General features: G+C 45.8%; 1 protein-coding gene and 1 long non-coding RNA gene across 3 annotated transcripts in view; one reads left to right on the top strand and one right to left on the bottom strand.

Moving 5' to 3' along the window:
* Nucleotides 1-25732, bottom strand: part of MAMDC2 (MAM domain containing 2) — a 152003-nt gene that overhangs the window by 56847 nt on the left and 69424 nt on the right. For both annotated transcript variants that reach the window (XM_019794667.2, XM_019794668.2), the window contains exons 3-7: nucleotides 23238-23509; nucleotides 21476-21560; nucleotides 18396-18533; nucleotides 6441-6697; nucleotides 2684-2777 (exon numbers count right to left, since the gene is read on the bottom strand). In XM_019794667.2, coding sequence (XP_019650226.2) covers nucleotides 2684-2777; nucleotides 6441-6697; nucleotides 18396-18533; nucleotides 21476-21560; nucleotides 23238-23509 — 846 coding nt within the window. The remainder of the gene's footprint in view (nucleotides 1-2683; nucleotides 2778-6440; nucleotides 6698-18395; nucleotides 18534-21475; nucleotides 21561-23237; nucleotides 23510-25732) is intronic.
* On the top strand, nucleotides 11674-20802 carry LOC117796932. Its single transcript, XR_004621659.1, has 3 exons — nucleotides 11674-11806; nucleotides 12879-13091; nucleotides 20669-20802. It is a non-coding gene; the product is annotated as an uncharacterized LOC117796932 (long non-coding RNA).

The raw sequence follows: 25732 nt of genomic DNA, 5'->3' as shown, positions 1-25732 counted from the left end.
TCGGTGGAAGAGGCTTGGAAATGGAAGTGCCCTAACTCAAGTAGGGGCAGTGGGGAGGTCTCACTGTCCTCTGGCAGCATCCTGGGGGAATACTTGGGGAATGACACGACACCGGTGTTTAACACCTGTGACTCTATGATGAGTCCCAGGTTTGGGAGACTGGATTAACTCTAAGCCCAACTAGATGGTGGGAACAAGACGCTTCATATGTTGAAATAATTCCTTTCTCAGCCTAGTTGGGGAGATGAGGGAAGAAAATGCTAGATCCAGCTGGGAAAAGCAGAGACAACAAGTCTGGAGCTAACCAAGATAAGGAAAAAAAATGTTGGCACCTGTTATGAAACATAAGGGCATAAACTATTTGTGAAATGTGAGATGAAGTATGAAAAAGGGAGGGTTCAGCGTCTAAGACTCAGAATCTGGCCCACAGCTGCTGAAGGCCAGGCATCAAGCAGGCCCCTGCTCACCCATTCACCAAGGTAGGTGCCTTTGCAGGTTCTCTTCAGTTTCAGTTGGACCCTCTGGTCCCCAGGGAAGGGACAGGCATATTTTGAAAGTTACATAAATAACATGAAGCCTCGTGGCCAAGCATTTCCTGCATGCCATACTCTGCTAAGGCCTTCATGGACATTGACTCATCATCTTCCCAACTGTGCGGAACAGATTCTTCTAACCTTGTCCCATCTATGTGGAAACAGAATCTCAGAGAGGTTAATTAACACGCCCAAGGTCACACAGTTTGTAAGTGACAGAGTAGGAATGTGAATCCAAAGTCCTGGCTCGGGAGCATTACACTAAGATCACGCAAGTAAACCACTTTAAAGCCAAGTTGCCAGGCTGGGAAGTTGTGAAGACCAGTATGGAGCCTTGGCTAACCTAATTATGTGAAAATGGGAATTGATGGTGGTCCCTGCAGAGGAAGGGTCTGTCTGAATGTGGGCTGAATTTTGCAGACTGAGGAGACACCGGCCCTTTTAACAAATAGTCCTTATTTTGCTGGAATCTTTCTTTTCTTCTCACCAGTCAGTGGGAAAGCGCTCACATAGATTCTGTACCTTTTTAAAAGGGAGAGTGTTTCCACACATTACTTATAAGGTGGTTTGGTGGATACTGTGACCTCCCACCGGCCTCTTCATACCTTCTACCCCGTGCAGATACTGAATAAACACCTCTTCTCCGGTATGTATAACTTGGAAATAGAAAAGTTCAATGTAAATGCCCGGTGACAAAGAAGAGAAACTTTTCAAAAATAATGATAAAGAGGTTATGAAACTACTATTAACATCATTGAAATATTAGCTGATGAGTAGGGAACAGTCAGATTTAGAGAAGCAAAACAATGTTGGTTTCTGTGTTCTGTCCAATTTAGAGACTCTTTTAATCTTAGGGTTACAGTTTGAATTAAATCATTTTAGTGAAGATATGTAAATATGAAGAGTCTGGTTCTGTTTCACTAACTTTTTTTCCCTTTTTAAAATTAGAACTAGTAAAAAATAATATTCAGTTTTAGCACATTAGAGTGTTTCTATTTTGGGGGTAACACTTTAGCTCAAGTAGAAAATATTATCTTTCTCAGTCCCCTTGCTTGTAGAATACATCTGAAGCCATATGAAATTAGACACCAATTCTATCTTAAGTGAAAGTCAGGCTATAAAGGCCAAGTTCAAAAATGTACTTCCCATGCTCTGAAACTCAGAATGAGGGCTCATTAATAAGATGGGACAGCCACTGTTTCCCTGGGGCCTCTCAAAAAAAAAATATACTAAAAGGTAAGGTCAATTGTATTTATCTGGGTTATCATGAATATAGTGTCATCCTTCTTATTCTAGAACATTTGTTGTCTTCTCATAGCTTTTTTTTAAAGATTTTATTTATTTATTTGAGAGAGAGGGAGACAGCGAGAGACAGCACGAGCCAGAAGGGGTGGTGGGGAGAGGGAGAAGCAGGCTCCACGCTGAGCAGGGAGCCCGACGTCGGGCTCGATCCCAGGACCCTGACATCATGACCTGAGCTGAAGGCAGAGGCTTAACTGACTGAGTCACGCAGGTGCCCCTGGAACATCTGTTTTCTAATTTCCTTTGAATTGATTTGCTGACGTATTTTCCCAGAAAGTAAGAATTTCCTCTCTTTTCCAAACACCAAGTTTATGGAAATTACAAAATTGGCCATGATAAAAGAATTTGAGGATTTACTTAGAAAGAGAAATTAAATTAAGTCCATGATATAAATATCATAAACTGTCAGAGAGATGATGTATACCAAATATTAACATCTTTAAACCTGGAGACATTTATAGGTCTTGGGTACAAAAAATTAGAAAGAGTTTTTAAAATTCTACTCAGTAGAGTTTGAGAGTTTTTTCCCACCTACTAAGCCACCTGTATATGGATCTAAGATGTCCTTTAAAGAGAAAGATGGGGAGGGAATGTCTTTGGATTCTTTAATTTTCATGACCTAGTAGGTAGGGACAGCCGAAGCTCCTTAACACGTGACCACTGGCCAGTGGAGTCAGAAGAATTAAATTCACTCTGTGAGGGGGAAAAAGGGTAATGTAGCAGAAAAATGACTATTCGATTAAATAAGTTTGTAAAGGAGGACGTAACAGGAGAGGCGAGAAAATTAGAAAGAATTAAATCAAGTCCTGACCCCAGGCATCTACCGAAAAGGAAAAGAGAATGCTTACCTGTCTGATTCTGGCAGTGAACAGGAGAGAAAGAAATGTCATCCAGGGCAACATATCCTCCTTTGGGACCATTGAAAGCAACTTCAAAAATAACCTGCCGGGGAAGATGGATTGTTACAGGTTTACGTGTTTTAGGCTTCAGAACTCATAACAATGATTTATGGATTTTTTAAAAAAGATTCATTTATTCATTTGGGGGGGACAGAGGGAGATAGAATCCTAAGCAGACTCCACGCTGAGTGTGGAGCCCGACCCAGGGCTCGATCTCACGACCCTGAAACCATGACCTGAGCAGAAACCAGGAGTTGGACCTCAACAGACTGAGTCATCCAGGGACCTCTCTCAATTACGATTCATAATGATGTGGGAGTCAAGCCAGGTCATGGCAAGTTGTAAGTACCCATGAGGAATCACATTCCTAAATCCAGGGCAGCTCCCGACTCGATCTACAGTTTCTTTAAGGGGGAGGGAATACTAAGCCCCAAGTTGTATTTTCTTGGTGGATTCTTCCCCTCACTTGAGTACATATCACTCTCTGACAGAACCACAGACTCGACAATTTGCGTGGTGACCTTCAATTAAAGAAACAACAGGCTCCTGGCCGAAAGCAGGCCACGCTCTCCAACTGCCTTTCCCAGAGAACTAAGACCCTGCAGGGATCTTTCCCCTTTTCACACATGAAATTCTCTGTGAGGGTTCTGGACAAAGACACAGAATCAAAGATGATAACCTGTCTGCTAAGGCAAAATCAGGCCCCAAATTCTACGTATGGATGTCAGCATTTCAGCATATCCAGGCGCATCCCAGTGGGCAGAAAGAACATGAGGCTGTTAATGAGTTCAACTCTTTTGTGTTTCTCCCTTCTCTGCCACCAGCTTCTACTCGGAGGTCAATCGACTACCTTTTGCCTGTGCCCAGGGGGATGGGGAGTGGTGTGCGCACTGCACACAGTGGGGAGCACGGCAGGAAAACCGGCCCAGTGGGCAGCCCATTGGTGAGTTAACACGAGAAGATGCAGCGCTGGCAGGGGTTGAAACTCAGGCCAGACAGATGATGTAAGTGCATGACAGGAGCTTGGTGTGACGCAGCAGGACACGATGCAGACGGTCCTGAAATGGGAAACCGAGACTGGTCTAAAAGGGCCCAACTGCTGACATGCAGGAGTTCAGGCCCGAAGTGTCTGGAGCTACCAAGTTCTCAAGAAGACCTGGGTCTCTAGATTTGTAATGGAAATCTTTGGATTTTTCAGTGTTGGCGATTTATTTAAACACTAAAACGAACATGGAAAAACAAAGAACAAACAACCCCCCACTCTAGCAGCCAGGCACATCACTGTGGGCTAGATCTGACCCGTAGACTTCTAGTTTTCAAACCTCCTTTAAAGAGAAGGGTGTCTTGGAGGCAAGCGGACTAGGGTTCAAATCCCATTTCTGTCACTAGCTAGGTGACCTTGAATACATTGCTAACCTTCTTAGGGCTTTGCCTTTGTTATTTGTAAAACAGGCAGAATAACCCCTACCTTGTAGGACTACTGAGGAGATTAAATGAGATGAGCTATATAAGGCCCCTAGCATGGAGTCAGGCGAATCCTGAGCTCTGTACTAACTTCATGTGGATTTCTCCAGGTTGACCCCCTCTTGAACTCATATTCAGGTGTGGGCCTACTTAGCCACTAATTAGCTCACGCAGGTTCCTTCTCTCCTCCAGGTCTTAGTGTCTCCAGTTTTGAAAGAAAGAGTGTGGATGAGATGGCCCAGCTCAGCTTAACAACAATGGTCCTACAGACACTTGGATTCCGCAAAATCTAAGAGGAGCCCCGGAAGTTTTTTGCTGGCAAAGGTGAGAGGGGAGGCCAAGAACAAAGGGGACAGACGTGAACCAGTGAGAAGGGGCAACGGAGTCCACAAACATGGCGCGGGTCCACAGCATTTCATGGGCAGGGTGCTCACGGATCGAGTGAATGACAGAGCTTGATCTGTGCAGGTGGGGTGAGAATGCTTCTGATCAGAATTGGTAAATCACAGCCCACGTGTCAGCAAATTGTTCCCTCTTGTTCGGAAAATGAGGTCTCAGATGTTTTCCTTTCTAAAATTCATTGGAGAGTATGGTGACACTAAATTCACTGAGTTCTGCAGAGTTCCTGGCAATTTCCAGCAGCAGCATTGTGAGGCAGATTGCTGGAGCAAAAGCATGCACATGGGAACCAAAAGGATAGACGCTGAGGCGCAGTAGTGTCCAGAATTGTAACTTTTCAAGCACTGACGTTAAAGAAAAGTCAGCAAAGCCTCACTCATACAAATGTTGCCCAAGGAGTTTATGGTCGGATGGAAGGAGTTTGCAAAGAGACTGTCGTCACTGCGTGTGTGACTCATTTGACTTTAATAGAAGGAAAAATTTATGAAACAGTATATGCGTTTCTTTTCCTCCTTATAACCCCAACTCAGAAAATTTCCACTGGGCTGCAAGAGCAAACCAAGGCCTCGACAGAGTTGGGGATAGGAAAGAGTGCATGTCCTGCAAAAGGCATTGTGCTCTCTCTGGAGCTGGGGCAGGGGCCAGGAGGGGATCTGAAGGGGGAAAGGGGAATGGCAGGCCTGTCTTCAGTAGACAGAACGTGTCACCAACCAATCCAATCCCAACACACTCTGCAGCTCCACATCAGGTGAGCAGATGACAGCCCCCAAAACCATGCAGAGAAGAATCCACCTCTTTTGCACTTTAAAGGGAACCAGGGGAGATATTACAAAGAGCGCAAAGCAAAAAGTAGGGGGTATGAACAAACCTGTGGTAACTAAGACTCTATGTATAGCTCCAAGTGTGCAACCACAATGTTGCACCCACTCATTCTAGGGGTCCTCTGGGGTCCTCAGACAGAGCTGGGCCTCTGCCTTCAGCTCTATGTCAGATTTGAGCCCAGGACCTTCCTAAGTGCCTGGCACTCACCAGCTGTGTGACCTAGATAAAAAAATATCAAACTGCTCAGGCTCTCTTTTTTCTCCTTCTTATCTGCAATGTGGGGATAATTTTATCTACTTTGGATTGTTGTAAGTACTGGAATACACACATAAATAGAGACATGTATTAATATACGTGCTTAGAAAAAAGGCCAGCAATGATGAACACCAAAATGTTAGTGTTCTCATCCTCGCAGGCTCAGCCTGAGTGGTGTGAGTTTGTTTTGCTTTTCTGGATTTTCTAATTCTTCTGCACTGGAGATATATCACTCAAGTAACTATAAAAAGTTTTAAATCTAAAGCACCCAGCCTTGTTTCAAACTGAGGCCACAATCATAAATCTTTCTAATTTTTAGGACATTATACTGTAAAGGAGGAAAGAAGAAAATAAGTTGGCTTTTTTTTTTTTTTCCTTCTTCTTCTCTCTTTCTCTAGAAAGACTCTTCCCTCAAGTAAGGGAAAGGTCCATCCCTGACCCCAGGAGTGGAAGTCCAAGAGTGGGTTTCACACTAGAGGGCGTTCATCTCTTTTGAACTCACCACAACCACAGTGCGAGGTTCAGAGGGGACGTGTGCCCAAGAAATGTCATTGACGGACTGGCTTTTCCCTATTTGTCCTTAGGGAAAATAGTCTTGGGAGAAAGCAGGAAGACATAGGGAAAAGAGAGGAAGAGGGAGAACCGGAGGGGGCCCAGGGAGGAAAAGGGAAGATGAATATGGACACACAACTTGGCCCAGCTTCTCCTGATCCTCAGGCGAGCGCGCACAGCAGTCCGGCAAGGGCGCACCTGCCTCCATACCCACCTCCATGGGGTACGGCGCGCTGAACTCCACCTCAGCCAGATTCCAGGCTGCATTCCCTGGCTGGTCCATCTTCCAGATTTCCTCGTAAAGGCCGGCCGCATCCCGAGTATAGAGCGAGAAGCTATTGTCATTCCCCTGCTGGAGTTGGTAATAAAATGACAGGCAGCCGGACATAGGGGCCGTGGTCTTCGGGGAGATGAGCTGCGCCACCTCCTGGAAGTGCTTCACGTACACCGAGTCCACGTACATGTAGTGGCCTGAAAATCACACAGACACGACACGCGGCGTAAGACAGGCTGGGGGAGTTTGCCGGTGACACAGCGCGATGCTGGCATTGACTTCAACACAATCCAGGGGGAGGGGTTGCAAGGACGGGGAGGAGTTACGGCCGCAAGACGTTTGGCCAGGGGGGGACGGGTGTTGGGACTGGAAGGGGAGCATGAGGGGGTCAAGGTGCTCTGCTACGCTAAAGCCAAGACCCGTCCTTTCTCTCTGCCTCACTTCTGGCTGAAGCAGCATACACACTTACAAAGGTCGACGCGTCAGCTGCAAAGGGCTGGAATCTTCACAAGCTGAACACAGCTGCGGAAAGAAACAGAACACGACCCCAGGAGGCCCCCTTCTCCCAAGCCTTCTGTGAGTCACAAGACTTCTAAGAACATACCAAGCATACCATCTGTTCCTAAAGGGGCACAGAGGGACCTACCTTCCTGTACATCTTTACAATATACACAAAATGTCAGCGAGTCTTTTTTGAGCGGAACTAAGATTTTGACTTCAAACTAGATGACAAGTTTCGCCTCTTTAACAGAACATGTGGCCAGGGTTGGGATTTGGGAGGTCGGACTTGGGAAACCACTCTTGGCAAGGCCTTGGTGGGCTCTAGGCCCAGAGGCCAACCTCCGTTAGAGGCATTTTGGTGAAAGAGAGGAACCAGGAGGCAGAATGGGGGCAGCCTGGACTTGGCATTGAAGAGACTTGAGGTCGAGTCCTGCTGGGACCTCAAGCAAGTTACTGTGTATCTCTGGGGTTCAATGTCCTAATCTCTACAGGGAAAACCAAATACTTCCCTCCCAGGGCTAGTTCAAGCTTTACATGAGATTTATGTATGTGATGTGCTTAGCTTGGCCTTGGCACATTGTAACTGCCGAACGCAATTCCAGTGAACTAAAGGAATGTCATTAATGATTCTGGTACCACGCCTTCCCCGTTGTCTGTTTTGTGTAAAGGGTAGTTGTCATTATTAGCAATTGAGGCTGCAGCGAGGGAGGGGTGCTATGCATTGTAGCTTCGATAGAAAGACCTTTCTCTTTATAAGTTCAGAACAATTACAGCTTAATATCTTTGTTTTATTGCATGGTGCCTGATGAATAGCAATTCCTTGTATCCTCAGCACACTAGCAGTGAGGGTATTAGGAAGAATATACACCTGCCTAGACCGGACACTTGCTTTGTGTCTCGCACAGCACATGGTTATTCAAAGCACAGATACCATCTCAGAAAGGTCCTCACCTCAAAGTGGCAGAGGGGAGAGGTGGATGAATCAAGGCTCGCTTTCCCCTGGCGGCAAATTGTTCGACCCCCTGAATCATCTCCCTTGTTTAACTATAATTTCTCTTAGCCTCTTGCCAAGACACACAACGGTGAAGAAATAGAGATCACAAACTCAGATGACCAGAGGGGCCAGCCTGATCAAGTGTACCACCGAGGTGAAGTGGGTTCTGGGAGGAAATCGAGGGATCTACTCATTGCCAACATTTGAAACCATATTTCATCAGCAACGAGAAACAGCAAACAAGCTTCTCTGGAAACATTGGAAAATCGGATCATGCTGAGCCCACATTCTCGAGCTGCCGCCACCAGTGGGTGGTCCAGGGTGGCAGTCTCCGCGTGGGCTGCGTTCTCTAGCCCAGGACTGAGTGCCTCCATCCCTCTGCTCCCAGCTGGTGCCCCGACATCCCGCCCGGCGCCTCAGGCTTTTCCCACTGAAGCTCAACATCTAAATTTTCACAGCAAATCTATCCATTTAAAACTGATACCCCCGTCTGAGTTTGCTCGGGTTGCTGTAATGATACCACAAACTTGGTGGCTTAAGCAACGGAAATGCATTTCTTCCCCCCAGCTCAGGAGGCTAGAAGTCCCAGATCAAGGTGGCAGCAGGACTGGTCCCTTCCAAGGGCCTCGAAGGAGAATCTGTTCCAAGCCTCCCTCCTAGCATCTGGTGGTTGGCTGGCAATCCTCGGCCTTCCTTGGCTAATAGAGCTCTGCCCTCATATTCACATGGTGTTCTCTCTTTGTACTGGTCTCTCACTGTGTCTACATACCACCCCCCCCCTTTTATAAAGACACCAGTCATATTGGATTAGGGACCTACTTCAGTATGACCTCATCTTAACTAATTACATCTGCAACAACACTGCCAAATAAGGTCACACTCTGAAGTATGGGCGGCGGGGGTTAGGACTTCAACATATGGTTTTGAGGAAATACAATTCAACCCATAACACCCACCACTGCAATTTTTGAACTCTGCATATGCCAAATAAGCATATCTGCAGGCTAGAAACAGCCGACGGGCTCCCACTTTGCTGACTCTGGGAAGGGATTTTAAAGGACGAATCAGAATGTCAGACCGAACAGAATCAGAGAACCTCTGAACTGGAAGGGAGGCCATGCCTCCCCCTCCTAAGCCCCAGTGCCCGCGGCAGCACTGCGGGGGGCGGGGGCAGCCTCCCCAAGAATACTTTACTAACAGAGAACACATGCGACCAGGCAGCCTCTGTAACACACCTTTGCTCACCAACAGCTCTTGTGTCAAAGGCAGAGAGGAAGTGTTGAATCCGCTTTGCAACATGTCTTCCAATGAAACAGAATCACTTTCCAGGGTATGCGGGGAGGGTGGGGGCGGGAGGGGCCTGGGTGGAGGAGAGACCTCATATTGCTTCCTTGGTTCCTCATTGTGGGGGCCTTGGCGGTGGCCTCTGACACCCCCTTCAGGTGAACTTGCTTCAGGGACCATCGCTGACTGATAGCCTCCAGCTGCCTCACCTTTGGACCCACATCAGCACCTGTGCCAAAGCCACGTACACGGGGCTGTTGTCAGCTGGTGACTAGGCAGAGCAGCAGCTCTAGAGCGGGGCCATTCTGCCTGACGTGGGCTCTTCGGCAACTCCCCATCAGCCTGGCCTTTCCGTCCCAGGGGTCGGCCTTCGATCCCGTGCTGAAGGCCCTCCCTTGCCAGGGCCACGTTATGACTTTTGTGAGCCTAGACCCTTTGGCTGCTGTGGGTCCATGCCTCCTTAGAAAATATTAAACATTCTATTTGATGACCCCATTGGTATAAAGATGAACATAATTTAGGCTGGACTGATTATTTTCTTTGTTATTAGCACATTCATTTTTTTTCTTTCTGATTTTAGAATAAAATGAAAACATTTTTAGGGATCCCTAAACATGGGATGGCTCCTAGGCACTGTGGCTACTATGCCTAATGGATACGTTGACCTGGGCCCCAGTGACTCCAGCTTTCTCCTCCTTATCCTTCACAGCCGATAAATCTCTCTCTCACCTAATCCAAGCTTAGGGTCTTCTTCTTGGAGGACCCAGACTGACACAGCCATGAGGAGGGAACTCACTCCACCGAGGGGAAGGAGCACCTCCGAGGCCTCTGGGAGACTCTCGGTGAATCCAGACCTTGCAACCCACGTGGAAGCATTCCTTCTGCTTGTGTTGTTCACGGTAACTGGGCTTACGGAACTGTCCCACACCCTGTCCCATTAGGAATCCACCTTCCTCACAGTTGACAGATAACTGACAGTCTTCTTGAAAGGCTACTTACTCACCTGCTGTATGGACGATAGTTTAATCCCTGAATTTGCCGTTAAAGTGCTTCATTAACAACTCATGCACAAGACACTCAGCCAAGGAACCCACAGTCACATTGCTGAGCCCAAAACCCAGCAGACACAATGTGATGTGCCCACAGTGAGTCAGAGAGGCTGCTGGTACTGAGACCAGGACTGCTGACACCAAGTCTCCTATGGAGCCACTAGACTAGACTGCACTCTGTTGCCCTCCCCGCATCCCCCCCCCACTCCCCGCAACATCATTCAGTTGTTGCCAAAGTTGGGTACTATTTACAGACAATCTGAGTAAGACTGTTTCTCACTTGGAAACAAAAGGTAGCTGGCTCATCTCAACTGAAGGGGTGGGGATGACTCAGAAATCGCCAGGTGTCGGCCACAGGAGGCCAGGCTGGAGGAAAGACTCCCAGCCCAGGCTCAGTGCGTATCATTGGCTACAACCTACCCTGAGGAAGAAGAGCCAATGTGTCAGTGAATGTAGGCACCGTTTTGTGCACCTTTCAAAGGGGAATGAAGAAGGTAGCCTGGAATTCTTGGGAAAGTATGTCTCTCGTGTTCGGTATTATGAGAATGTTCCTGCCCAGTTCAATGAGGCCAACCTTTCTAGAGTTCTAGGGCTTCCAGAATACCTGGGAGAGGCAATTTATCTGATCCTTTAAGTTTGAGTAGGACGAAAGTAGATATCGACGGACCCTAGATGTACAGATCCTGTAATTAACCAAATCTTGGGGGGATCCTGCAGGGCACAAAGATTTGTAAGTATTCAAACTTTAACTAGGAAAGGGCCGTGAGTTCTCCATGCAATTAAACATTGAGAAGTTCAGGGCCACTCCCCTGCGGTCATTGCTGCTTTGCCATACTCAGACGTGGAGCCAGTCTATCCTGCCCTACTTCCGGATTATACACAGAGGCTGCAGCTTCTAGGGAAAAAAAAAAACCCAAAACCAAACAATTTCCAAATCTGTTGAAAGATCAAAATCTCAGTGATGCCAGCCAAAGGCCCCCTCTGGGCTCACGCCTGCAGGGACAGCACATGATTACTTGCTTCCCTTCATGCAGCAGGCCACTGTAGGTTAGCTCAACTGTTCATGTGCAACCAGTGGCCCTTTTTAGGTAGCCATTTTCCCTTGAATTAGGAAAAACACCTTTGAGGGCAGTTCCTGAACTTGTATTTTCAAACAGTCTGGCTAACCAGCATTTCACAAAAATTGCCCTCGGCTTGGCTCCGATGGCAAGGCACCTCCGACTCAGCTGTGATTCAGCCTCGTCGGCCACGCTTGTGCTCCAGCTGTGACGTGTACATCTGTGTCATGTTGTCTGGACAAGCTGTCTTCTGGGTAAGGGGGAAAGCGCGGTCTGAAGAAACACAGGGCAGCTGGAAAACCCCACTGGTCCGCTGCCGCTGGGAGGAGACGGCACCCAGATTGGGAGGTTACCGTGCCTGCTCTCCCCGCCTACGAATCCAACCCTGAGCTTCATGGATCTTTAGTTCTAAGGGTTTGGGTAAGTGTGAGTATAGCAGAGTCAGGGTGTAGCCTTTTTATACAGCTTTCAGGGATGACATTAATGTAATAAATGAACACGAAGTGGGATGTCTCCTAGGCTCTGCTAAGAACTCAGGACCAAGAGTGATGGGTGACAAGTAGCTCTACTCCGGGGTGCCAGCCCATCCCTGTGGCATATGCTACACTGTGGCAGCCCTGGGGTCTAAGCCAGGGCCACCAAATTGATCCCATCTCTCCCCTCCAGCCTGAATATATGAGAAGGCCAGGGAAGGATCGGAGAGATCGTAGACACAGTCTCTTTGAAGACAGGTGTCTCGGAGCTAACCTGCCATGGATTTTCTTTTGACACCCCAAGGGGAGGGCAAGGGGTGGCTTCCCCCTTCTTATCTTGATCCAAGAGAAGAGGCTTAAAGGAGCTACATGTGGCGAGACTGGAGGAGGGAAACCACACTCCACACTCCAATCTCACCCTGACTCATGCTTGCAGAAATTCCTGAATTCTTCAGTTGCTCTGAGCCTCAAGAGAGGAGGGTGCTCGGCATTCTTGGGAGAACTTAATCATTGATAATTGGGGTTTGCGGGGTACAGAGGCTGGCGCCTGACTCCTGATTGTATACTTCTAGAAGCAAGACGTCTGCAGGGACCTGTGGCGGCAGAGTGGAGAGAAAGGATTTTGTTGCCAGCGAGCTGTAACTTCCAGAGTTCGGTGGGGAAAAGATCTGAGTTTTCCCTTAGCTTAAGTGGGCAACTCAGAAGGGGCTCGAATATCTTGAAAGGACTCTTCTCAAACGGACTGCAGGCAGAGTGGTAACTCCAACAGGGGCTGACGGGGTGTAGTGTTGCTTCTAGGTGTTATAGAAGATTCACAGACGGCCAGACAGAGAGTTCATCACCCTTTCTGGGAATAGTGAAGTGGGGTTCCCCACTGGCAGTGAGAGAAATGGGCAACACGTGGCCACCTGCAGTATAAAGGCCATGAACTCCAGCTTCAACAGCGTTGGTCACATAAAGTCCTTTGTCCCCTTCCCCTCCTTTTCTGTTCCACTGTTACACCTCCTCCAACCCCAAAGGAGCCGGAAGCAGCATCGTGAGTGGGAGAAGAGGAAGGGGAGAGCCCAGGAAGTATGAAGAGAAATAAAGCCCAAACCCTTCTCTCTATGACTCTACCGTGCTTAACCTGGGGACGATTTGAATCGGATGAGACGCTGGAGTTTTGACTGGACTGAACTGAACCCCTGAAAAGGAGGCTGTTAGTTCTACTTGAAAGTGCCCAGAAAGCTAAGGTAAGTCATCCAAGGACAGGGAAGGGCAAACGGGCAGAGCCTGCACAAAGGCGATGGTGAGAAAATTAATAAAGCTGCTTCTCTACTGAGAGCATATGCAAGGAACCAAATGGATCAATGCACAGAGTAAGTGAACAGCACCGTTAAGAGGATGCTTGAGCTCAGTCTGAGCTGAAAGGAGAAAAGAGGGCCATGAATTATGAAAAGATGCTCCATCCATCTCACGGTCTTGGAGGGAAGAAAATCACTCTGACCTTAATTTGGGTTTTGAAATCTTGCTCAGGTCCCAGAGTGGCACCCTAAGTACATGTGATTTAAAAATCTCAGCAAAGAAACTGATTTCCCTCATTATTTTCCCAGTAATTTTCTTCTTTTGGCCAAGGCAGGCAGGAAACAGTAATGATCTGAGCTGTCAGTAGGTTACCTCCTGAAAGATTTTTGTTTCACTTCATAAAATATTAACAAAGAAAAAAAATCCATACACGACGAATCAGAATCAGGTGATGAAACACAGGATAATATCCCATCCCCTCCAATATTCCCAAGATGTCCCACAAGAACTCTGAGTGCATTATTTTAGCCATTTCTACCCTCAGACAAACATTCGGAGACAGAGTGCTCATCTGAAAAACCTGACTCATGGTTTGGGGCCAACTGTTAAAAATATGCAGCCAAATGAAGGAAAATTCATATATGCGTTGCACTTTTCAGACACCACACTCACTCTTCCTTCTTCTATGACACAAAGACCAGAGCCCTCCCAGGAAGACATCCCTCAATCTCTTGAAGCGTCTAAGCAGGCACATGGCTTCGCCCGCCCCTGCGTTCACTTCCCAGCTTTTTTCCTGAAAGCAAAGGCATAAGCAGCTTCCAGTATATGAATGAACATGAGATGGGTTTTTTTGAGCAAAATCTGCTGCAGTGGGCAGCCCTCTGAACCATTTAATCTTTACTTTGCCACCCAAATTGATAGAGCTCAGGAAAAATCAATATAGCTAGCAGAAGGCAAATGTACTAAGAAAGGCAATCCCTTCCTTATTTAGAGCACCAGAGGGTTGTTTTTCAGTTTTTTGTTTATTTTTTTTTTTAAGTTCCCCCAAGAGTGATTCTGGTCAAAACTCTGAGTCCTATGGGCTTCTCAGGGAAAATATCTGAGAACCTTTAGAACTCATCTGTTTTAGCCTTGTCTCATATAGGAAGAAGTCTTATATAGGAGTCCACCTAGGAGGAGTGTGAGAGCGTGTGTGTGCACACACGCGTGTACATGTGCATTGGGTGAGGAGGAAACAGTTGTCTGGCTACAACGGGTCAAAACATCAGTGTGAAAGTTTAAGAGGAATTGGAGAGAAATAGCAGAGAGCTGGGAGAAGTGAGTAGAATGTAGGCACCCAGGCTTCCGGCTCACGAGCAGGAACATATTCAAGGTCTAGGGGCTACCCTGCCCTCATCTTATATCCTGGAACTCTCAAATACTCTCTAACCACAGAATAAAGTATCCACCCTCAGGCCTGTACACCTTTGAATCTATACTTCTTATCCATCTAGACAAATTTCAGTTCTCAGATGGCTTCTTCTAGAAAGTTTTCCCTGAACCCCCAAACCAAGGCGATCTTTCACCTTTCTGTGGTCCCCTATCTTTTATTTCACATCTCTGTCAGTCATGCATCATTGCGCATGTTTACAGATCATTTTGGAATTTGAATAATTTGTGAAATGCCATAATATACATTAACATAGAACTATATTAAAGGCACTGAGAAGTCCTGAAATAAAGAAGTCTGTTTAGTTTTCTTTAGCTCAGTGTTTCCCCAGGTTATTTTTTTCCCCCAGTTACAATGAGTGGTGAATTTGGAGATTTTGATGTACAGCATTAGGAGTAAAACACTAGAGCTCAAAGGCATCTTACAGATTATGGAATTCAAATTCTTCATTTGCCAACAGGCCAGTGATTTCCCTGAGAAGTCAAGGGATTGCCCAAAGCGATCCAGCATGCGGATAACTCGGCCTGGAGCACAAGTGTTGAACTCCTAGCCTGGTCCTCTTTCTCTGTCCCTTGTTGACACAGATACAGACAGAATGTTCACATTCTGACAATGCCACAGAATGGTCACAAATGAGAGTGAGGAAGGTCTAGGGCTGATGCATTCCTCAAGCATGGAGGAGACTCAAGTGACACAGTCAAATGGATGATCTGACAGTAGGACACAGATCTGTTGCCTCTCCCCAGAAATACGTGTTCTCCCTAGCCAACCGGTCCTCATCATCATTGAGGATAAAAAAATGATACGGGGCGCCTGGCTGGCTCAGTTAGTGGAGCATGTGACTCTTGATCTTGGGGTTGTAAGTTCAAGCTCCACGTTGGGTGTAGAGATTACTTAGAACATCTTTAAAAAAAAAAAAGAAAAATGATATACTGATCAAGTAGTCATTAAATCATGATATTGGTTACTCAGAGGATCTGACTCTGGAACTAATTTTTAAGTGCTTTGGGAAAAGTTCTCCAACACTTCCTCACATTTAAGTTTGGACATCGATGATAATGATACCAGGGATGATTACAATTTTAAGGTATTAGTCCTTCAAGACTCTCTCTACTCCCTGTACTATATTCTTAAGAGGTGGCAGAATGTTATGTAAGTTGCCCTTATTCCTTAAAACAAAGCTTTCAAGAGTTGGTAACATTTTGTTGTTTGGAATGATCCCANAGTCCTTCAAGACTCTCTCTACTCCCTGTACTATATTCTTAAGAGGTGGCAGAATGTTATGTAAGTTGCCCTATTCCTTAAAACAAAGCTTTCAAGAGTTGGTAACATTTTGTTGTCTGTTGTTATTTAAAATATCATGCAGATTCATGGACTAATCTGTCAGGCCAGGTTATCACCCACTCAACACATGACACGGTGTGCTTCCTACGATGGCCACAAGAGGAGATGGGCTCTGTGTCTGTAGGGCCAAAATATGGATATATATAGAGAACCCCAATCTTCTGTCATTTCCAAAAGTGCTAACCCTCACTTTTAGAAGAAGGAAGTGAAAATGTGTTGTCTTTTTCTAATCGCAATTATTTACGTAAGTGACCTTAGATGTATCTAAAGAAATCATTTCTGGGGTGTTTTTGTTCTCTTGTTCTACCATTTGGTCCCCTGTTTACTGAGATAATCACTGTCTGGTTAACTAAACTAAATACACTGCTGTGATTGCATGCATCTCTCCTTGCTCAAAGACCTCCAATGGCCTCCCGTTGTCCACAGAATAAAGTTGAAATCTCTTTCCTGGCATTTGAGGCCTTTTAGAAGTTGCCCCTACACTGCTTTCCCAATCATATCTCTCCCTCAGGTACCCCTTGAGATTGCTACCATGTTTCACTGCTCCGGCCCTCTCTTGCCTCTGCCTGTCAAAGTCATAACCATCCCTCAAATGCAGTTGACTTCTTTCATCATGTCTTCTAGAATGTCCAAGCAGTAAGTGATCTCTCTTGTCTCTGAATACCCAGCACTTTTTTTTGAGGGAAGTAGGGGACCACTCTTAGAAGATTGGACACAGGCTACCTTGTCTTACATCTACGTGTGATAGAAATCCTTCTCCCTTTCGCGAATGTTCTTTGAAACTGGGCAAGGACCATAGAGGATGTGCCATTTTATTGTCATTTTCCCAACCAATACAGGGTTCAAATGAATGAAAATGCTAGGTCCAAAGTTGGATTTGTTTTAAACAGGTAAGCCCAGGAGACTACAAATTTTTACTATATGGTTACTTATGAACATTTTGTTCTAAGAAGCCTGGACATGTTGAAAAAGAAAAGGAACACATAAAATGAAGTTTGTAAAACAGAAGTTGGCTAACCTGGTCTTGCCCTGAAGATGTGTCTTGTTGGCCTATACAGTATTTTTAAAGAAAATATTTACCACGGCGCGTGGGTGGCTCAGTAGGTTAAGCACCTACCTTTGGCTTAGGTCATGATCCCAGGGTCTTGGGATCGAGCCCCAACTCAGGCTCCCTGCTCAGCAGCTCTCCCTCTCCCTCTGCCCCTCCCCCTGCTCATGCTCATGTGTGTGCACTCTCTCAAATAAATAAATAAATAAATAACATCTTTAAAAAAAAAAAAAGAAAATATTTACCAACTTTAAAAATTTAGGGAAATTTCACCTGCCTTCCTTATTATCTTATGAAATCAAAAGATCTGCCCCCTGGACCTGCATTCTCACATGGCAGCAATTAATTAGAGATTTGTACAGAGTCTGTGCTCCCTAGTTTCCACAATCCTCTCCCAGCCCACATGTCACTCACTTTATAACATCTGCCTGGCTCCTTTAGAAAATTGAGTGTGAGAGTCTGGATATAATAGGAGCAGTCTCAGGATGGAGACTGTCCAGAGCCAAGAGAAGCTTCAGGATGAGTGCTTAAAAAAAGTCAGAGACAAGGTTACAAATATTAACATGAAAAGAAATGACCACGAACGAGGAACAATGTAAAGAACCATAAGTTGCCATGTCTTCAGGCTTGGGGACTGAGCAAATGACCTCAGTATCCACATGGCAGTGGATCAAACTAGAAAAAGGACTGTTGGCAGCAGAACCAAAATTCCTATTCTGGCTCTTGATGGAAAGTCAGTTACCAGAATCTTCTCGCTATTCAACAAGTCCTTGGGGTTGAGGACTGGAGCATCTTGCAACTGTGGGGAGACCCTGGCTTTTGTGAAGCCTCCCAGGGTCCAGGTGAGGGCTGTACCCTTACCTTAGGAAGTAAACCTTTGCTGACGTCTCCCATCTGTGGAGACATGCTCCTCAAAGCGGACTCACCAAGAACCTGTACTGTCCATTTCCCTGCAGAGTCCAGCCCCCTTGGCCACTAGGTGGCCCTGTTGCTTTCAGGATTCACCGCTGGGAATTGAGGCTCACCTCAGGGCCACTTGGGAAGTTCTTAAGGACTGGTTCCCATCGCTCCATCTATTTTTACCGAAAAGCAACCTAGGATTATTCCAGCCTTGCCTTTAGGGATAAGAAATACAGAACAACAAATCGATAAGGAAGTAGGGCATCATATGGAAATACGAAAAGAACAAGACCAGGTCACAGGTGAAGAAAAGCCCTAACTGGGTGGCCTTGTCCTTAGAGCTCCTGCCCGCAGTCTGTCTCCATCTCACAGCCCATCCTTCCCGCTCTTCCATCAGGCCTCCTGGTCCCTACTCACCCTCCCTTGTCCTTTCTCTGTTTGACAGGGCCACAGTTAGGTCAATGGAGGGGGCAGAAGGGGGAGGCAGAAACACTTCTCCAGGGAAAAGGACTCCATCTGTCCCCAGCTCACCCAGTTCACTCTTGAACGTGTGATCCTGCGGGAGAATGGAAGGGGATTTCCGAATGTTTCCTCCTCCGACAAACCAGTTCACATTGGGGTTCCAGCGGTTCACATAGCCACAGAGATGATTTTCTTCAAAGTCACATTCTGGCAGAAGAGAAATGAAAACACACTTTGTGGAGACACAGTCACACCTAGGTATATACCCCTACTCACTGCCGAGGCTGCTCTTCCGTATTCAGAAATGTTTCTCATTCCCTTTGACTACCGGAAGCTTTGAACCAGGCTCCCTGGGTGATGCTGCAAATTGTAATTCATCCTTGCTTCTTTGGATGACGGCCCTTCCACTGACCAGCCATGTGAATTTCAGCATGACCTCTCTTGGGCTCTGTGCCTTCAGTTGTGAAATGAGGGGCTCACTCCCGCCACACAGGGCTGTCCCCACACAGAGCCGGCCATGTGGGTAGTCCTTGGTGCATCAGCCACCTCTGGTTCAAAGCCCTATTTGGGACCATCCTCTTAGCCCCAGAAATTGTGTCTGCCACCCTTCTGGTAGCCCATTTCTCTATCCCCTTCTCTCCGGATGATAGACAAGATACCCAGGGTTAAAGGACATGCTTCCTAGGTGCTAACAGCCTCTGCTTTTCATATTAATAAGAAACAGAACAGGCAGGGCAGGCATATCCTAGGCTCTGGGTCTTTCTGCAGCTCCTCAGTGGAGAAGAGAGAGAAAATAAAAAGATTTCACCTACCACCCCCTCCCCACTTCTAGAAGACTGACATGTTTGTACAGGTAAACTGTTGCCAGTCAACAGACTCTTCTAGTGGGAATAAGAAACTCACAAACCAATGCCTGTATTGACCCCCATAATCATCAACTACAAATATGAAGTATGATTGTCCTGGCCATCTCCCATTACCCCTCTACACCCTTTTTTCACTCCAGCAGTAAACCTGTATGGACTGTATCACTGGCTTCCCCTGCCTTCTGTCTTCCTGTTGGATTTGACTGATGGGAAGTAGGAGGAGAATGAGGTTGGTGGTGTTCCTCCAGCTCCCTCCCTGCCAGGTTGCCATTCATTGGCTGTGTCCCTCTCCTGAGGACACAGGTCCTATCAAGGAGCCCTCCCCACACAGCCACTGGCTCCAGGCTCTGGTAGCCCCTCCCCCCTTGCCCTAATGGCTGACGAAGCATGGCTCTTACTAGTCCTGGGTTAGCACCTATGTTTTTCCTGGTTTGCTTTACCCACCCACACCTAATGAGTCTTCTTCAAATTACTCAGGTTGAATGGACCCTCTATTTCCACTCCCCTGCCAGGACCCTGACTGATATAGTTATCAATGTGTTTTTACATTAGCAATCATTGAAAAATTTTAAGATTTTTATCTTCAAATTTTCCACTGCAGTGTCTGCCAAGCAATACCCCAGGTTCCATGACAAAGGGTGCTAAAGAATAACATAGAAAGCAAAATAGTCCTGAATGTCCCAGGTACTATTCTAAGCACTTTAACTGAATTAACTTATTTAATACTCAAAACAGTCCCATGAGGTAGGTACTATTATTATCCTCATTTTACAGCTGAGGAAACAAGCAAAGAGAGAGCACAGAAAGGAAGGCAAGGGGATGGTAGGATCAGGCATCTCAACAAGACGAAAGCATTGGCACTCTTTTTGTTTTTTAAACAAACCAGAAGCCACTGAGTGATTTGAAGAGAGGAAATTTACATTTTTAAAGTGCCCGTCCCTGGGCCAGTCACCCTCGTACCTATGATCTCATCAGTCCCCACATTATTTCTAGGAGGGAAGCATTTTATATCCATTTTGCAGGTGGAGAAACAAAGGCTAAGGGGCGCAGTGGGTCGAGGAGCCAGCAGGTGGCGCTGCAGCAGGCGCGTGCGACTGGTCTGTAGGCTGTGGGAGGCGCACCTGCCGCCCTGAGGGAGCTACCAGGGGGCTCAGGGGTCTAACCCCACTGTATCTTCAGAACATGGTCACATTTTCTTCCCTCATGTTCTCCTTCACTTCTTAGTATTATCGTTGAAAGGTCAAAACAGAGAAGTGAGAGTCCGGGGAATTAGCAAAGGCTCTTTTTTATCTTTGACTCTCTTTCCTCTTCCTCCCCAAAGCCGTTCAACCTCCAATGGCTGTCAGCGCTGAAAAATCTCTCAATCTCCCACCTTTTCCCTATTCGAGCCCAGTGTTGGGCCTTCGTTATGTCCCGTCTGTAAGGTTACAACCACTTTGGGGGCTTTCCTCTCCTACCTATTTTCCTTGTTTCCAGGTCACTTTCCATGGGGCCGCCAGCGTCACCATGGGAGGACGGAGGAGCTGACTTCGAGCACCTGCCAACCACAGAATCATCCATACTCCGCAGCCGGGATCCAGACTCTTCCCTAAGGCTCCCTTGGCTTTCTGATTGGCTCTTCCAACGCCCTCGTCAGCTTCTGGCCGGAGCCTGCGTGCGCTCTGTGCTTCCTCCCCACTGGAGTGTGCTCACCGAGAGTTCTTCCCCTCCTCCCCCGGACCTGCACTTCACCGAATTCCACTGCTTCCTGAAACCCCAGCTCAAATGCATCTCTGGTGTTCAGTCCTGCCCGATGTCCTGTCCTCCTGCTCCGGGAGTGCCCACATCTTACAGAGAAATAGGCCAATGGCAGACAAATAGAAGGTGAGCGGCCCCAGGGCACAGAGGGCCAAGGTGTATCTGAGAGAAATGGAGTAAAATGAGGACAGAAGGGAATATAATGCCTGCTCTTCTGGCAGAAGCTGAGCTCACAGCAAACTGGAAATTATCTTTATTAGAATATGTCAAGGCTCAGGCAGCAGCTGGGGTTATAGGTGCGGCTTCTACTCTCCCCTCGTTAATCCAGCCAGTGCAGGCCGACTCCGATGAGCCTTCCTCTGCTACAGACAGGAGCAACACACATCATCCCAGGGAACCTCGAGAAGCATCTAAGCTATGGTGCATTATGCACCTACTTCCATAAAACACCTTGCCTTTAGGGTCGATTCAGTTCCTTCTGGCAACAGATTTTGGAAGAAGAGTCACAATTCACATTCTGAGGCAGTGAGAACGAAACCCACTTACCAATACAGTAGCCGGTTGTCATCTTGATTTCAAAGAGCGCGATGCTGGCTGTGCTTCCCTGTCCGAGCACACCTTCTACTAACAGCTGCATGACACAGGAGGGAGAAGGGAGTTAGCTTCCGACACCGTGTTTCCTTGGCTCAGTGTTTCAGAGACTCGTCGGGAGCTGTTCAGCAATTCAAGGCAAGGCGAGATGGCTTGTCTCAGCTAATTGCTACTGGATACCAATCTCACGCGGCTTCTAAAAGAGTGTGTGTGTGTGTGTGTGTGTGTACAAGGTGAGCAAGGTGTCCAGTAAAAGCTTGGAGCCAACTGTCTTCAAGTGCTATCCCAATCACCCCCTTCTCTACCGCCAGTGGCAGCACTGGTTGGCCAGAGATGGAGGGGAGGGCTGATGTCCTTGGGGAAATCCATTCTGAGAATGGTCAGGGACTCAGGGCAGAGGCCGCAGTGGGGAAAACCCTTGGAGGAGGAGGTAGGAAGCACAACCTGACTAGCGGTGGGAGACTCCCCTTGAGATGGAAGAGGCTCATAAATCAACTTGCAGTTTCCGTATTACTGAAAAAATTTGAAACTTTTACATAAAGAACAGAGGGGAGCATGACAATTTACACGGCTGATTTCAAGCACTGCTGTGGTTCATCTTTGATCCTGTTTCTGAAAGTACTGGCTCTTCTTTATGTGACTCCAGCCTGGTCTTTGGCAACTATGCTGGCAGATTTAGGATGTGGCCTATTGCTGGGCAGTGTGAACTAGAGAGCTCGGACCTCAATGCTCCTTCCCTCCATCCTCCCTCCTGCCTGATGGGAGGTGGAGAGGAGAAGACAGCATTTCAACACTTTTTGAGGGAAAGAAATGCGATAGGGAATTGAAAGGGGAATTAGGAATGGAGAAAGTGTTCGTGAGGGCCCTATTCTTTCCTCCATGACACAGTCTCACTACATGTCACACTCAGCATCTGGCCAAGTGAGTCCAGATCTCATCCTCCTTCCCTGCTCCAAACAACATATGTTACATTGTCTACTTTCCTCTTCCAACACTGCCTACGGAACAACCTCCATCTTTGAAAAGGAATCAGAAAGTATCCTTTATGTATCTTTCCCTCTTCAAAGTAGCTCCACTTTTCCTTTAACCATAGTGAATGTTTTGTTCAAAATCTGTAGCAAACAGACCATTAGGAAGATACCACACACAACGGAGAAAGATGAAACAAAATGATTAGAAATGAGAATGCTCCCTAAAGCCCATTAGAAAATAAATTTCCTCGAGCCCCACATCAGGCCTCCGCTATGAGCCTGCTTCTTCCTCTCCCATTCCCCCTACTTGTGTTCCCTCTCTCGCTGGCTGTCTCTATCTCTGTCAAATAAATAAATAAAATCTTTAAAAAAAAAAAAAGAAAATAAATTTCCATTGAAGAGGTTGGTTTAGATCCTCACAGAAGTCCCATTTAAACAGACGAGAAAGAAATGTGGGAAGAAGCTCTTCTAAAGAATAAACACAATATNGCGGAGAAGCCTGATGTGGGGCTCGATCCCATAACGCCGGGATCACGCCCTGAGCTGAAGGCAGACGCTTAACGACTGCGCCACCCAGGCGCCCCTAACTTACTAATTATTAATTACTAATAGTCTTCTGGGACACATCTCTTATAAAGCAGCACATCCTAACATAAGAGATAACTAACTTCAGTGGCAGAAATTTTCACACAATTTCAGAGTAGCAAAATGCGACGTGATAAACCAGGCGCCTACGTTCTACCTACCTTGAATTTCTTGGAACTGTTTTGTAAATCCAAGCTGGCTATGAGCCAGCTGTCTGAAGGCTCCTTCGCTGACCACAGCAAGCGGTCAAAGCTTTCATCTTCAAATCTCACATACAGGTTCAGCCGGCTGGTGTCTGATGGAGACCCTGAAGATGTGGTTATCTGGTAGACCAGTCGGAGGCAGCTCCATTCCTCAGCCTGCAGATCGGAACTTAGCAGCACAGCTTTTTCCCCCTGCTTGGCAAAGGAGGTGTCCACGTAAATGTAGTGGCCTGGAAAGAGAAAAAAGCACAGGGAAAGGATCCATCTGGTATTCGCAACTCAGGGAAATAGACAACCGTGGCCCAAGGAAGCTAAGGGCAGATACAAATAAACAAATAAAATCTTAAAAAAAAAAAAAAGAACCTTTGAGAACATGTACTATAAACTGTATTATTTAAAAATATCCCAATAGTATACAGTATGAAAGTTGGTGCTATTTATTGAGAGATCTCGGTATCTCAGTCATCAGTGTTGGCTCTTTCAAAATATTGGGATTTTTGCATGGAAACTACAGACCTCGAATTTCTTTTCTGGTCATGCTGTGTGAGTGTGCCTATTAGCTGCATTACAACCCATCCAGATTTATCTACCTAATTGATTTTGCATCCACAGCAGAATAATGCATTTTCCCAGATCAGAGAACGAGCTCAAGTCCTGCCCACCTCCACCAACAATGCCAAGCTCAAGACAGTTTTCTTAATTAATTACTACTTTTTTTCTGCTTTGCCTGGGTACAGCCTCAGAATCCTTCTAAACAGTGTTCCATGTAGCCACTTACCAATCAATTTGAGTTAGTACTTGAGTTGAAATTATTTGCTTTATCCTTGTTTGTGGCTTTAGTGTCATAAATGGAACTAGTTGTGGTCATGTTAGAGTTAAATTGAACTAGAAGGAATCTGGTAAATTTTGAATAAGTTTTAGAAAATGAAGAAAGAATGAGGAAGATATTGATATCGGGGATGGTGCCCTTCCCTGGACTCTCACTAATAAAATCGCTATTCTAGAACAAATTGATAATGGTTTGGGTGAGTTGTTTTTTCTTACTTTATTAAAAAGAATCATTTTACGGGATGCCTTAACCTAGTCAGTTAAGCATCTGCCTTCGGCTCAGGTCATGATCCCAGGGTCCTGGGATCAAGTCCTGCATGGGCTCCTTGCTCATAGGAGAGCCTACTTCTCCCTCTGCCTGCAGTTCCCCATGCTTGTGTGTGCACATGCTCGCTCTCTCTCTCTCTGTGTCAAATAAATAAAAATTTTAAAAAAGAATCATTTTACTACTGAGTTAATGAGGTCTTCTTTGTGTGGGAAATATTTCATTTATTCTACACTTGATCTTAGCCAAAGGGCTGAGAAGCAATATATTTCATTTATTCTTTCTGAATGAAACTGAATCTGGAAGTTAATCTTGAACATAATTTACACACAATAAAATTCACCCTTGAAATACATTTCAGTCATTTTTAATATACTCACAAAGTTCTGCAACCATCACCACTATCTACTTCCAGAATCTTTTCATCACCCAAAAAAGAAATCCCATACCCATTTTTTCCTCCCACTAGCCTCTGGGAATCACAGATCTATTCTTTTCCCCCTTCATTTTGTTTTTTTATTATAGCATGTTTGCTTAATTTACAGCAAGCAGAAAATAAGCTGGGTCTTGTTTTGATCCAAACATTGATGTTTTAAAGGATGTACACAATATTTGTTAAAAAGAACATATAAAAATACCTTTTTAGATGCTTCTATAAGAAAGAAAATACAAAGTTTAACCCCACAACTTTCCTCTTTGCTAGAACTGCAAACTACTGCTACAGTTTTAAACAGACTTTTTGTTATTTAAACTATACATCCAGGAAAATCTAAAAAATTAAAGAAACGTGGATATAAATGATTGCATAGCAGAACATGAACATTAACTGCAAACAGTAAATAAACGAAAGTTAGAAATACTATCAAATATACAAAGGTTCTAGAATCAATCCTTTAAACACATTCCACAAACAGTATTTAAAAACCATCTTTTGCTCTTTACAGTCAAGGCCTATATTACTAAAACCAAAATTGAAAAAAAGTAATCCTCTAAAAGGAATCGTTTCCCCACAATATTTCTTTCTTATACCTGTAAGCGAGCAATCTAAAAAATTTTAAAGATGCTAGCTTTTATTCTGAAATGAGATAGGACATGTCCCTTTTATTGCCCCCCAAACGATTTCTCAGAGAAATGCTAGATGTTATAAATGGTTAGGGTCTTTTCTTTTTTAGTCAGGTACTGCCAGGTACTACATTGATAATCAATCAAACTCAGAGCTGTGACTCTTAATTCTTTCCAAAATATTTTAAATTTCATGGCACCATAGAATCACCTAGAAAGGGAGTGTTCTTTCTCAACTTGCCTCACATGAAATAAGCTGAGGTGTGAAGAACAAGCCTGCTTCATAAAGCAGTAGGCA

This window comes from Ailuropoda melanoleuca, chromosome 17 (assembly GCF_002007445.2).
Source record: "Ailuropoda melanoleuca isolate Jingjing chromosome 17, ASM200744v2, whole genome shotgun sequence".
In the NCBI taxonomy this organism is placed as follows: Eukaryota; Metazoa; Chordata; class Mammalia; order Carnivora; family Ursidae; genus Ailuropoda; species Ailuropoda melanoleuca.
This window is presented reverse-complemented; position numbering and strand designations above follow the sequence as displayed.